At 40.7% G+C, this 15,214-nt stretch overlaps 1 protein-coding gene across 6 annotated transcripts in view; it reads left to right on the plus strand.

Annotated features, from left to right (window-relative positions):
* Nucleotides 1-15,214, plus strand: part of Herc4 (HECT and RLD domain containing E3 ubiquitin protein ligase 4) — a 75,944-nt gene that overhangs the window by 53,008 nt on the left and 7,722 nt on the right. For 3 of the 6 annotated variants that reach the window (XM_036168315.1, XM_036168314.1, XM_036168317.1), the window contains 5 exons: nt 3,356-3,475; nt 8,717-8,740; nt 10,651-10,749; nt 12,209-12,376; nt 12,851-12,994. In XM_036168315.1, the coding sequence (XP_036024208.1) occupies nt 3,356-3,475; nt 8,717-8,740; nt 10,651-10,749; nt 12,209-12,376; nt 12,851-12,994 (555 nt within the window). Of the gene's footprint in view, nt 1-3,355; nt 3,476-8,716; nt 8,741-10,650; nt 10,750-12,208; nt 12,377-12,850; nt 12,995-15,214 lie in introns of those variants that run through there. The other 3 variants (XM_036168316.1, XR_004943109.1, XM_036168318.1) reach the window with 3 other exon arrangements.

The raw sequence follows: 15,214 nt of genomic DNA on the forward strand, positions 1-15,214 counted from the left end.
GTGGGCAGTCTCCACTTAGGCTGCCTTCCCAGGCAGTTAACCCAGCTTCCCCTGAGCCTTTGTCCAGTTTCATTTCATGTGTCTTTCTTGTTGGACCAGCTGTTAGAGCCAGGATATATGAATTTTGTCTCCTTTATTTAATAACTCATGCTCCTTTGCCTACAAGTCTAGTCTCTCCTTTCTCAGACTTTGTGTTGTTGTTTTTGGTCTGCTTATTCATTCATTCATTCATTCATTCATTCATTCATTCATTCATTTATTTATTTTGAGACGGCTTCTCGTGTAGACCAGGCTGGCCTGGAACTGCTAGGAGTAAAGGTGTGCACCACTGCCACCCAGCCTATTTTTTTTTAATCTTCACACTTTTGAATTTTGTCTTCCTTATGAGTGTGTGTGTGTGTGTCTGTAATGTAATAAGTACCTTACTGAAACTCCTGTATGCTAAGCAGGCCACTGCCACTATGAGTGTGTATGTGTGTCTGTAATGTAGTAAGTATGTTACTGACTCTCCTGCATGCTAAGCAGGCCTCTGTCACTGTGCTATATGCTTGGCCTCATCCCTCTTTCATTTTTATTTTAACTATTTTCATCTGAGACATTGTAAGACAAATGTAATGAACACCTATATTCCCCATCTTAGATTTATTGGTTGTTAACCTATACTGTTTGTTCTTTATCGGTTAGTATGTGTATGTTTCAATGAAACATTTGTGACTACACTACATATCACTCTCTTTAATTTTTATTTTATGTATATGGGTGTGCTCTCTGCATGCATGATGCCCTTAGAGGCCAGAAGAGGGCATTTAGATCTCCTGGAGCTGGAGTTACAGATGGTTGTTATTGTTAGACTCCATGTGGGTGCTGGGAGCAGAACCCAGGTCCCTCTGCAGGAGCAGCAAATGACCTTAACCACTGAGCCATCTCTGTCACCCTATGCATATATCACTTTTTATATTCCAGTTCCGAGATAACAAGTCATTGTCTACAGAACAGCAATATCGTTATTTTCTTAAGGAAATCCATTATAATCCTACAGTGTCCAGGCATATTTCAGTTGCCTCAGTTACAGCAGGGTAGTCTTTAGATCACTGTTTCTTTTAAAACAGAATCCAGTTAGATTTTTGTTGTTTACATCTTTGTCAAGTCTTGTCATTGTCCTTTGATCACAAGTCTGTGATCAGTCTTCCTCTTGATTTATCTGGGTCTCTTTGTTCTCTAATGTTTTGTAGTTTTCATGGGTCTTATACATCCTTTTAAAAATACCCTTAGGCAGCTAGAGAGCTGGCTTAATAGTTAAAAGCACTGTGTTGTTGAGAACCTGGCTCAGTTTCCAGCACCCACATAGTGGCTCACAACCATTTGTGACTCAGTTCCAGGAAATCCAATACCCTCTTCTGGATGTCCACAGGCAACAGGCATGCGCATGGTCCAGACATACATACATGTAGGCAAAATACTCATACACATAAAGTAATAAAGTAAATTTTTTAAAATAGTCCTCAATATTTCATATTTTTCATTGTATACAGTTTAAATGTTTCATTTTCAAAGCTTTCTTGGTAGAGAAATTAAGCTGGAAAAAAATTTTTTTAAAGATTTATTTTATTTATTATGTATACAGAAGAGGGCACCAGATCTCATTACAGATGGTTGTGAGCCACCATGTGGGTGCTGGGAATTGAACTCAGGACCTCTGGAAGAACAGTCAGTGCTCTTAACCTCTGAGCCATCTCTCCGGCCCCTAAGCTGAAAATTTTAACTGTTGAACTTTTACTGCATAATTTTGGCAAATTATTAGTTATGATAATTCTCTTATAGGAGACATTAGAAGATTGTGTTTGTACCTCTCTGACTGACTTTTAGTTTAATTCTGTTATCAGGGAAAGAAAACATATTATCTATAGTCAAGAATTTGTCATTGTTACCTCCAGGAGGATGACTTTGTAAGCTTCTTCTGTACCTTCCACTAGAACTCCTCTGGTCTCTTTAAAAAATGTGTGTGTGTGTGTCTGTGTGTGTGTGTCTCTGTGTCTTTGTGTCTGTCTGTGTGTCTCTGTCTTTGTGTGTGTCTGTGTGCGTGTCTGTGTCTTTGTGTGTGTGTGTGTGTGTGTGCCTGTGTCTCTGTCTTTGTGTGTGTGTCTGTGTCTCTGTTTTTGTGTGTCTGTGTCTTTGTGTGTGTCTGTGTCTCTGTCTGTCTGTGTGTGTCTGTGTCTCTGTCTGTGTGTGTGTGTCTGTGTCTCTGTGTCTCTGTGTGTGTGTCTGTGTCTCTGTGTCTGTGTGTGTGTGTCTGTGTCTCTGTGTCTCTGTGTGTGTGTGTCTGTGTTGCCCAGCTACTGTGGAATGATTAGAAGACAAATTCCAAGAATTGGTTCTCTGCTTCTACCACATAAGTTCCAGAAACCCAAATCAGGTTATCTGGCATAGCAGCAGGCTCCCACCCCATCCCCAAACCATCTTACAGGACCTAGTATAAGGCCTCTCCCCATTTTTTCACTTTAGGACCCCTTCCCCCTTATCCCTCCTTAACTTCTATTCCTTGTCTTTTTGAAGCACTGTGGTGAGTGTTGTGAAAGTTCCACAGTGGGCTTTTGTGATTGTATCCTTAATATGGTGCTTGTCTGTCCTTTGTATTGTTTGCAAACCAGAATTTAGATTCTAAGGCTTGATTAGATTTGGGTTAGTTTGCTTGACAAAAGGTGTGTACTCAGTTGTTGATTACATCCGCAGAAGACATGTCCCTGTCCCAGTATTGGTTATGGTGGTGCTCTTCACTAGGGACTAGCTTTTTTGTGTACACTGTCTAAGCACACTTACTGCTCTTTTCAAGGACCCGAGTTCAGTTCCCAGCACCCATGTCAGGTTGCTCTCCATTGCATTTTACTCCAGCTCCAGGGGATCTGACCACTCCTTCTGGCCTTCAAAGGTTCCCACAGGTGTGGTGTACGGTCATATAAACAAACTGAAAGTAGAAGAATAATTAAAAGGCTTATTAAATCAGATATTAAATAGCATAACATTTATCAGGCATTAGCTATTACAGTTCAGGTCCTGTTTGCCAACTTGAAGTCCATAGTTTTTGATTTCTACATTTTATAGTGTGTTGTGGTTGTAAAGATATTTATTTCTAGATTTGGGGTACTGAATATAGGTAGATACCACATCCTATAAAGATTTTTTTTGTCTCCCATAGCACTTGATAAGGATTTTACTTATATAGTAGGCACTCAGTAATTGTAGAAAACTAGCAAAGAAGTCTCCAAAGCCTTTTTTTAGTTTAAGAGCTGTTTACTCTCTGCTTTAAGTATTTTCTAAATTTAAGGTTAATTAGACTTCTTTCTGTTTTCTTTTTTAGGTAAATGAGAAATCAGGACAACTTATACAGTATGACAAATTTTATATACATGAAGTACAAGAATTGATAGACATAAGGAATGACTATATCAACTGGGTCCAACAGCAAGCCTATGGAGTGGTACGTCTCTGCACTGGGAGATGGAACTTACGTGCCAAACAAGCATTTTCATAGCTTTTATTCCAAGTGGTGCATTCTTTTACATATATGCAGATATTCTCCCAACACCAAACCAGCAGTAAAGATTGTAGTTTTCTAGAGAAAATGCAGGTGTGGCTTGGACTTTGTGCTCTTCTTATTTTCTATAAGGTTACCTACCTCTTCACTAATGTTCAGAATAATAGATATATCAGGTCTTTTAGCAATCTGTGAGATGTTTGCTTCAGGAGCAGGAGAGAGCCCTGGGACCACTGAGTCTGTGTTTTAATTTTATTTCAGATTGTTGATATTGTCCACATATGGATGAACTTTTTTGCATGTGACTGAAGGTCTTTAGTAACCAGATACTTAGTCCCATGAGAACCAAACACGGTGGCATATACCTGTCATCTCAGTATTCCACTGGCTGAGACAGTGAGTTCTGGGCCAGCCTGATGGAAAAATAAAACCATCTTAATAAGTTCTCTCTTCTTGTCTTTTAATATTTGCGTGAAATTTGATAGTCTTGTCATCCAAACGAATCTTAGTACAAAACCATGATGATATCAAACTCAATCTCTTTAAGGAGCTATTTTGTTGTTCATTGTTTTCTGAGAAGAATGAGGTCATAGAGGACTATAATTTTTTAGGGTTTTTTGTTTGTTTTGTTTCTCATTCTTTCTGATCTATAATATAGTTCTTACCTCTCACTTTTTTGGTTTTTATTTTTTTATAATATCTTTATTGACAGATAATTCACATAGTATACAATTTTCCTGTTTGCACAATTTGATAGACTTTAGTCCAGCATCCTCATAGGCCCATGACACCATCACCACTTCCTGTTTTAGAACATCACTGTCTTCAATTTCTTTCTTTCCTTCTTTTTTTGAATGCCAAATGCCGTTTATTGAAGGAGGAAGGAGGTCTTAAATACAGGCTTACAGCACAATGGGAGAACCCCGGAGGGCAGAAGTTTGCTTCTGATGTTTTACAATCTTGCATCTAAGCTGTTAATGCCCAATATGCAGGATACACAGACAAGGAACTTCCCTTGAGCATTCAGGAGGGTGGTTACCTCTCCATTTTTAAATGAATGTGATATTGTGATATTGCAGGAAGCTGGCGCTTTTTTTTGTTGTTGTTGTTGTTGTTTGTTTGTTTTTTTTCTTTGAGACAGCCCTGCTTGGCCTAGAACCTGCCATGTAGACCAAACTGGCCTTGAACTCACAGAGATCACCAACCTCTGCCTCCAGAGTTCTGGGATTAAAGGCTGTGCCAGCCACCGTATCTAGTTCTTCCTTTGTTTTAAAGAGTTCATCTCACTTTTGCATTCACACAGAACTTTTAAAGACTTCTCTCTGAAGTTTAGAAAAAAATAAAATCCAAGTTTCCTTGCTAGTCTTAATACTGAGTTGGGTGTCATCTTCACACAGTATTAGTAAAGTTTTAAAGACTATCCTAGCTGGGTGGTGGCATCCTAGCTGGGTGGTGGCAGCACATGCTTTTAATCCCAGCATTTGGGAGGCAGAGGCAGGTGGATCTCTGAGTTCGAGGCCATCCTGGTCTACAAAGCAGGTTCCAGGACAGCTAGGAGAAACCCTGTCTCAAAAAACAAAACAAAACAAGCAAAAGAGAGTATCCTAAAAACATTCGTGCCATTTTGTGATGATGTGTATATTCGTGTGGAAATACGATTATGTATATGTAAAAATACATGTATTTATATATCACAAACATGAATGCCAGTTTTGTTTATAGGGTAAGGGAGTAGTTTTTTGAAAACAAGTTCTTGCTGTCTCCAGGCCTGATTCAACCTTGGAAAAATGTTATGCAGTCAGCTTCCCAGTGTTGGGATTAGAGGCCTGTGTCATCATTGCAGCTTACATACAGTTACCCATCAAGAGTTATGATGAGGGGCTGGAGAGATGGGTTAGCAAGTTAGAGCACTGGCTGCTCTTCCAGAGGACTTGAGTTCAGGTCCCAGCCACCTATAACTCCAGCTCCAGAGAATCCAATGTCCTTTTCTGTGCCCATACTCAGACACTCCCACACAGTTTAAAAATAATAAAATGCAATTTAAAAAATATTTTTATTATATGTATGGGTGTTTTGCTTTTCATGTATATCTGGGCTCCACTTGTGCCTGGTACCTACTGAGATCAGAAGGTGGTGTTTGGGTCCTCAGGAACTAGCGTTGTGAGCTACCAGGTGGCTGCTTATAATTGAATCTAGTTCTCTGGAAGAGCTCTTACTTGCTGCACCATCTCCCCCCCCCCCCTTTTTTTTTTGTTTTTTTTTGTTTTGTTTTGTTTTTGTTTTTCGAGACAAGGTTTCTCTGTATAGCTTTGCACCTTTCCTGGAATCTCGCTTTGTAGACCAGGCTGGCCTTGCCTCTGCCTCCTGAATGCTGGGATTAAAGGCGTGCCCCACCACCGCCCGGCTCTCCTTCTTTTCCTTTTCCTTTTTTTTTTTTTTTTCTGAAAAGTTATGACATGTGCCAGTGAGATGGCTCAGCTGGTAAAAGGACTTGCCACCAAGTCTGATGACCTGATTGGACTCTTTGGAACCCATGTGGTGGAAGAAACTGACTCCTACAAGTTATCCTCTGATCTTCACATATATGCTGGGGCATGCACAACCCCCCCACCACCATACACACACAAATGCATTAAAAGTAAAACTTTAAAAGTTATGATCTGTGTATGGTGGGACATACTTATAATGCCAGCACTCAGGAATTGGAGGCAGAAAATGATCAGAAGTTCACTTTCCTAGTTCTACTTCAAAAGAAAAGAGAGGTCCATGTTGGATTGCTCATGTTTAAAGTACATAGAGATTTAAGTTAAGTGACTTTTTGAGGGTGGGGGTGGGATTTGTGGTTTTTTTTTTCCTTTGATGTTGTATATTTGTAAGATATAAATTTTGTTCATACAGTATTGTACTGTGTGTCTAAATTTGTCCTAGGGAATTTATGGATAGTGATTGATCTAGCAACCTGGCATGCTCATTAGTATGATAGATGGGCAGGTGTAACATCAGGATAGACCAGCATTGGGAGGACACACTGATATTTAACTTCCCCAGGTAGGGAGTTCTTCTCACTTATCAAAGCATGTTAGAATTTAGCCTCCTACAAAATCGGAGAAAAAACACATGTGACTGTCCTTATTTCTTATAACTATTTCCCAAATTGGGAGGGGGTATGTCCCATTCCATTCTCTGGTTTTATCTTTTGTTGTAAGTTTTCAGAGAACTCAAAGAACTACTACACAGCCAAGTGCAGTTTATTACAGACTAAGAAAACAAATTAAAATTGATCAGGTTAAGACACATCAGGAAGACTCTAAGAGCAGTATCAGTAGCTCCTGTTCCTTCCTCATGAAAAGTCATAAATGGTTACTGGCATTACTATTTGATAGTGCTCAGAAGATTGCTAAGCAATGGGGCTGACTTGTGCCCAGTGTTTTTATTGGGTGTCCACCAGTTCTCACAATGTGGCTAACTTTTTAAAATTTTGCGTATATGAGTATTTTGCCTGCATGTATGTGCGTACTGTGTTGTGTGTGCGCGTGCGCGCGAGTGTGTGCATGTGTGTGCATGTGTGTGTGTGTGTGTGCGTGCCTGCCTATAGAGGTCAGATTAGGGGGCCATCAGAGCCCCAGGATCTAAGTTACAGACAGTTGAGGCTCCATGTGGATGCTGGAAACTGACCCCCAGTCCTCTGTAAGAGAGTTCAGAGCAGTTAAGTGCCCTTAACTACTGGGCCATCTCTCCAGCTCCAGGTCTGAATGTCCTAAAGGCAGAACTAACTATCAGATGGCTGAAGTCTGCATCATAAGTCGTATTATTTACATTGTCAGCAGCTAAAGATCCCTGTCATTCCAAAGACCCATGATAGCCCAGGACAAATGCCTTCTGTTTGGGTAAAGTCAATTCTTCGTTACAGTAGTCACCAGGTGCAGATGTGGTAGCATAGTTTGGGAGATTTCAGTACTTAGATGTGTAAACCCTGAGCATGTGTGGAAGTACTCAGTAAGAAAGCATGTATTCAGTTGGTAGAGTGCTTGTCTCATCGGTTGGAAGCCCTGGGTTCGGTACCCAATACCGAACCAAACAACATGGTAGCACATAGCTACAATCCCAGGAGGTAGGAAGAGAAGAGTTCGAGGCCAGCATGAGATAAATGAGACCCCTCCTAAAAAAAGTTTGCACAGATGTGGGCTGTGGGTGTAGCTCACTGTTCAAGCAAAACCCTGGGTTTAATTCCTGGATTTGGAAGGAAAAAGGTATACATTTCTTTCTATCCTCTTAAGTAAACTTCCATTATTTTTCCTTCATAAATACTGTGTTTTTGCAATTTAGCAACCTGTATCTTTGTGTTGTGTTTTTTATTTTAAGTTAATGTTGTTTTCAAAAACACTAAGAGAGCTGGTAAGATGGCTCAGAGTTAGGTAAAGCACTTACCATGCAAACGTAAGAACCCACAGTGCTGGGAAGAGAGCCAGCTTGTAGAGGCGGTCTCTTAACCCCCATGGGCACACCTGCCTTCTCTCTTACACATTGATAACAATAAACAAAACAATGTAAGGACACAGACTGAGCATGATGATACTTAACTTTAATACAGGAGACGGAGGCATGCCACTCTCTTGAGTTTGAGGCTATCCTGTCTTATATAGGAAGTTCCCCTCCAGCCAGAGCTATACAGTGAAGCCCTGTTTCAGAAAGAAATTGTAAGGGGAAAAAGCCAACCACCATAAAATACCTTATACCTTTCTGGTTGTCTATCCCATAACAATTTATGGCAGCTTATCTCTCATATTGCTTCCATGTAATATTTTAATGTACTAAGCATTTTTACTTCATTGAGATCAGACAAGTCTGAGAAATATTTCATCCCTTTTCCAGGTAAAGAAACAGCCATAAAGAAGTATTAGGCTAAGAATTAGTTTACTAGTGTACGTAAATTCTGCACGTGGGGACTTAGTTGCTGAAATCCAATCTCATTGTGTTCAGACTCACTAGTTTCAGGAGAGAGTGCCCAGAAATCTTACATTTACCGACACCGGAATGGAAAGGTGCTTGTGGGATGGTGAACTTTTTTGTTGATTTCCTTCCTACCTCACTAGATCAATATTCGGCTGTAACTATATAAATTACTTGTTGACTAGAACTAGAACACTAACATTGCTCTTTCCTCATTCTGCATTGCTGTCTTAGGATGTCAGCCATGGATTAACTGAGGTAAGTTGGGTGCAATAAAGTCTCTTTTTTATGAAGCATGTTCTGTTTTTTCCTTTGTAAAGAGTCAAATTGGTCTTTTGTGTGATGTTTGTATTTTAATGTGCATAGAAAACTAAGCCGGGCAGCAGTGGCACATGCCTTTAATCCAAGCAGAGGCAGAGGCAGGCAGATCTCTGTGAGTTTGAGGCCAACCTGATCTACAAATCAAGTTCCAGGGCGATTGCACACAGAAAGCCTGTCTATAGAAGTTATTCTGTATATTATTATTTCAGAAAAGTTTTCCAAATTAAAAGCTGTTGCTGGGCATGATGGCTTGCTTCTTTCATCCCAGCTCTTGAGATGCAGAGGCAGGCAGATTATCTGAGTTTGAGGCTCGCCTGGTCTGCATAGTATGAGTTCAGTGAGACTCTATCTTAGGAAAAAACAACAACAACAACAACAAAAGTCATGTTACTTAACATTACACCTGTATGATACCTCCTAACAAGATTTACTCTCCTTATCTTCCAGTATAATATGTGGTATGTTCTCTAGAATACAATTTTATTCTAAAATTTTATAAATGCTTACTTAATAGAGTCAAGTATTAGAGAAGTGAAGTTACCTATTGTTTTAAATTGTTCTTACCCTGTGTGTTACCTTACTATGTACATTAAGGCACTAGTTCTAGTGCTTTACCTTAATAATGCATGGCCCTAAGCTCTCTTTTAAGAACTGAGGGTATTGTGTTACTTCTTTTATGTTATGTGTTACGTTTTGCTTTGCTTTAGGTATTATTTGGTGTGGTTTTCCCAAACTAATGAAGCGTTAGTTAGCTTAAATTATAATAAACTATTGTTTACTTCTTCAGACGAGTGTCACATAATTATGAAAAGATAGGACTGGTATCAGGGACGGCTCAGTGCGCAAGGCTCAGTGCGCAAGGCTCCATGCACAATCCCCAGCATAAGAGTGTGTGTTGGGGAAGGGGAGGAGAAAACATGATTAGGATTTGAAATAGTACAAGCACATAGACTCCCCTGTAGGTGCTAAACCAGCAATTTTCAACCTGTAGGTCATGATCCCTTTGGGGGTTGAATGGCCATCTCATGGTGGTCACCTATTGGAATTATCAGGTATTTAGGTTACAATTCCAAGGCTATTGAAATTACAGTTACAAAGTAGCAATGAAAATAATTTTATGGTTGGGGTTACCACAACAAGAGGAACTGTATTAAATGGTCACAGCATTAGGAAAATTGAGAACCACTGAGCTTAACAGCGATCCATAGTGATGTATAGAAATGAAGGCTCAGGAACATGGAGATGGGTTCAGTGGGTGAAGATACCTGCCATTGGATCCACATAGTGAGAGGAGAGAACTAACTATTGCAGGTTGTCCTCTGACCTCCAGACACACATTATGCCATGCATGCACAAACAAGCACAAAATAAAGATTTTAAAATGTGATTTCTGTAAAGTTTCAGCAATTGGTTCAGCAAATAAAGGCACCTACTGCCAAGCATGACAGCCTGGGATCGGTCCATGGGACCCACCTGATGGAAAAAATTCACGTCTGACCTTCACAAGCATGCCATGAATGATATCAGCATACCTTCATACATACTCATACAAAAATTTTAGGCTGAGCATGGTGACATACACCTTCAATCCCAGCACTTGGGAGGAAGAGGCAGGTGGATCTCTGAGTTCGAGGCCAGCATAGTCTACAGAGTGAATTCCTGGACTGCCAGGGCTACACAGAGAAACCCTACCTCAGAGAGAGAGAGAGAGAAAGTATGATCTTTTTAATAATTTCTAACCATACCAGTGAATGAACAAAGAGTATGATGATCATCTTTACCAAAATTGGCAGCGCCCACACACTACAACCAGCTTGAACTAATAAGTTAATTTTTTTTCTTTCCAGTTGGCAGATATCCCTGTGACAATTTGTACATATCCATTTGTATTTGATGCCCAAGCAAAAACTACTCTATTACAAACAGATGCAGTCTTACAGATGCAGGTAAATACTATACAGTGCTAATTTGATTTGGGGATGCTTTCAAAAATGGTCTCTAACTTTATTTATTTATTTATGAGGATATTTGAAGCGCGTGTAGTAATGTATGGGGACAGTTTTGTAGACTGTCCTTTGCCTAGTGCCTTGTATGACTGTGAAGACTGCTGTAGCACACATGAATGTGAAAGCTGCTTATTTTACAAGAGGAGCTCTGTTAAGGTTCTGCTCCAGGTTCCTACCTCAAGCTCCTGTCCCAGCTTTCCTTCATGAAGGACTGTAAGCTGTGGAATAAAATAAGTCTTCCCCCACCTCCTAATTAGGAACTGTAATAAAAATAGAGTAATGTAGCCTTTATTCATGTTACTTGAGAAAAGATGGAGGGAATGAAAGGCGAGATAAAATCAGACTTGGATGCACTCCATCACTTTAATGGGAAGAGAGTTTGAAATTGCCTGGGGCCTGGCATGGTCACACACACTCACACACTCACTCACTCTTAATCGCAGCTCTTTGAATTCAGAGGCCAACCCGGTCTGTGTAGCCAGGTCCACAACAGCCAGGACTACATAGAGAGAGTGTTTCTAAAAAGGAAAACAGGAAAGACAAATTTCCTTGAGGTTGGTCATAGTTTTGTCGTTGTTGTTGTTAATTTTCTTTTTTTGGTGTTTGGGGGCCAGGGGGAGGCAGGGGAGACAGGATCCACTGCCCAGCCCTGACTGGCTAGCCCAGAATGGCTTCAGTCGCTGAGCTCTGCCTTCAGAATGCCTCCTTTCCTTTCTGTTTCCCTTTTACAGTGAGCTTTTTTTATTCACAATGAAGATTTTAAAAACTAGTTCATGGAAGAGGCCAGGCAAAGTGGCACATGCCCTTAATGTAGCACTTGGGAGGCAGAAGCAGGTCGATCTCTGAGTTCCAGGCCATCTACATAGTGAGACCCTGCCACAAAAAAAGTGTGTGTGTGTATTGAGATCACAATGGAGCTTCATGCTAACTAAAATAAAATAGCTGAGCATGGTTGTACTTACATGTGATCCAAGCCCTAATCCAGCATTTGGAAAGTGGAGCAAAATAGGAGTCCATGGCCATCCTGCTCAGATGCTATGAAGAGACACCAGGACTAAGGCAACTTATTAAGGAAAGCATTTAACTGGGGGGCTTGCTTACAGTTTTAGAGTTAGTCGTCATGACAGGAGGCAGAGAGGCATGGCACTGAAGCAGTAGCTGAGGGTTTTATATTCTAATCTGTAGGCAGGATGCCCACCCCCTCGTGACACACCTCCTCCAACAAGGCCACACTTGTAATCCTTCCTGAATAGCCTGCCACTGGGAACTAAATATTCATATTCATGAATGAGCCTATGGGGGCCATACATGCTCAGATTCAAGGCCAGCCTAGGTTAAATAGAAACTACCTCAAAGTAAAACAAAGTTGATTTTGTTGTTGTTGTTTTTTGTTTTCTAGATGGCTATTGACCAGGCCCACAGACAGAATGTCTCCTCTCTTTTTCTTCCGGTGATTGAGTCTGTGAATCCCTGCTTAATTCTAGTGGTTCGCAGAGAGAATATTGTAGGGGATGCAATGGAAGTCCTCAGGAAAACCAAGAACATAGATTACAAAAAGCCACTCAAAGTAAGTGAGCTCTGATTCACATGCATTGGGGCTTCTATTTAAAAGCTGTTTCAGGTCCTTTTAGGCCTTTTGTGTGTATTGGAAAGTGTTTATGGGGTTTATTTAATTATATAATTGATTATATAGTTATCAAGACTTACTTGATTCTTTATGTTTTGCCTCCATGTATATGCATCGTGTGTGGCCTGACAACTGCAGAGGTCAGAATAGAGAGTTAGATAGATCCTGTGAAACTGTAGTTAACAGATAGTTGTGAACCAAGTGGTCCTGGGAAGCCAACCCGAGTTTTCTGCAAGAGCAGCAGCTGCTGAGCCAGCTCTCTAGCCTCAGGGAAGTTAAAATTAAATTACATACTTAATGTTCGAAAGTATAAATTGCTAAGATTTATTAGCAATAAATAGCATGTTCCAGGGTCTCTGAAATGCACTTTGATTTCTTTACCTTCCATTTACTGTTCACATTGCCCTGTTTTAGGTTATATTTGTTGGAGAAGATGCTGTTGATGCAGGAGGTGTACGCAAAGAGTTTTTCTTGCTCATCATGAGGGAATTATTGGATCCTAAATATGGCATGTTTCGGTATTACGAAGATTCCAGGCTCATTTGGTTTTCAGATAAGGTAAAATGCCCACCTACCACAATTATTTCTTTATATCTTTGTTTTTATACCCTATGTATCAAATTCACTCAGGAAGACTTCAAGATTCCTAACATATTTTGGTCAGAGGTTTGCTTTATTACAACTTGAAGTTAGGAACTTTTAGACTTATTGTCAGTCAGCTTAAAAAATGCTAATTAGCAGTTGTGCCTTATGCCTTTAATCCCGCCATTTGGGAGGCAGAGGCAGGTAGATCTCTGTGAGTTTGAGGCCAGCCTGGTTTAGAGAGCAAGTTCCAGGACAGCCAGGGCTACACAGAGAAACCCTGTCTCCAAAAAAGCAAAAAGAGCTGAATTTTTCTTCTTTGTATTTCAGTTTGGGTAATTGAATAGTAATCACTATATTAGCTTCTCTTCTAGGGTGAACTCACTTAGCGTTAGGGATCATGGATGTCTCTTATAGTTAGATTAAGGGCCAGTATTATAGTGTGAAGCAGACCTTCATACCTCACGTTTTCATATAGGAAGCTATGTGTTGGCTGTGACTGCTTTTGACACATTTCTGTCAAAGGCAGAGTTGATTAGTTACAAGTACCCATGTCTAACAAAGACTTAAGGTATTTACCAGCTCTGTGTGTTGTGTATGTGTGTATAGACCTTGTTGCAGGAGGCTGGCTGTCTTGTGTGAAGGTAGCAGTGATTGATGTTCAGTGCCTAGGATAATTCCTGAGGGGTAACAAAATAATGCTAGTATAATTATATAACAAAATAATGCTACTCTAATTATACTGCCTTGGATGCTTTTATAGAGAAATGCCCCCTTAATTATTGCTAAGTGTCTAGTTTGCCAGGAAAGGGATCAGTCAATCTGTTACCTGTTCTTGAATAGACCAAGTGTTCTTTAGCACCCTCCAGTGGTTACAGTTTAGTATGTGATCTTGGGTTTCTCTGTTTGCTTCAGTTATCTTTACTGAGGCTACCCCACAGTGTCTTGTCTTGTCTATTGACAGCTTTGAGGTTTTGCCTAGTGCCTTGTCACACACCCTGAGCACTCTGGTAGTTCCACTAAATGTTCTAGACTTTAAAAACATAGCCAAATGGTGGCACCAATATTATATAAATGAAAATACAATTTTAAGTTGCTGAGTCATTTATTTCATTTTTAGGGTATAGCCATGTTAGATACACAACCAATGGTGCATAAATCTATTTTTAAAAAAAGCTTGGCAAAAACAGGGTATAGTGACTCACACCTGCAATTCCGGTGCTCAAGAGGTGAGTTTGAGGGCAGCTTGACTACATCTAGACTTGTAGTTCTAGGCCAGACCCTGTCTCAAAAAATGACAACTAGAAGCCAGGCGGTGGTGGCACATGCCTTTAACCCCAGCACTCAGGAGGCAGAGGCAGGTGGATCTCTGTGAGTTCGAGGCCAGCCTGGGTTACCAAGTGAGTTCCCGGAAAGGCGCAAAGCTACACAGGGAAACCCTGTCTCGAAAGACCAAAAAAAAAAAAAAAAAAGGCAACTAACCAAAAGCAAGGCATGGTGGTGTGAGCACCCAGCACTAGGTAGGAAGGCAGAGGCAGGAGGGTCTCTCTAGCTCATGGGGCAGACAGGCTAGGCTAGCTGTTGAGCCCTAACCTTTCCTCAGAGCAGGTGGATAGCTTTTGGGTTGTCATCAGCCACCACACATGTGCATGCACACACAGTCAATTATCCTCTTGTTCTGCCCCGTGCTTAGGACCGGGCTTGGGCCACACCCACAGTAGCAATCCTAGCAGGCCACAGTTTATGTTTAATGACATGGAAATGCTTAACATTTCTGGAGAAAAAAAGTCAGCTGTGAAGCCATGTGCCTCCTGTCTGTAGTCCTGACTGTCTTGGATCTCACTCTGTAGACCAGGCTGGCCTTGAATTTAGAGATCCACCTGCCTCTGCCTCACAAATGCTAGAATTAACCACCACTGCTGGCTAATAAGCAAGTTCTTTTTTTTTTTTCTTAATATATATATTATCTATACAGTATTCTGTCTGCACATACACCTGCATGCTAGAAGAGGGCACCAGATCTCATTACAGATGGTTGTGAGCCACCATGTGGTTGCCAGGAATTGAACTCAGGACCTCTGGAAGAGTAGCCTATCAATTCTCTTAACACTGAGCCATCTCTCCAGGCCCCTAAGCAAGTTTTAAAAACAGTATCAAATGGAAATGTACCCAGTGATGGCCATGAGCTGCTTTCTT

The sequence above is a fragment of the Onychomys torridus genome, chromosome 18 (genome assembly GCF_903995425.1).
Source record: "Onychomys torridus chromosome 18, mOncTor1.1, whole genome shotgun sequence".
Lineage (NCBI taxonomy): Eukaryota > Metazoa > Chordata > Mammalia > Rodentia > Cricetidae > Onychomys > Onychomys torridus.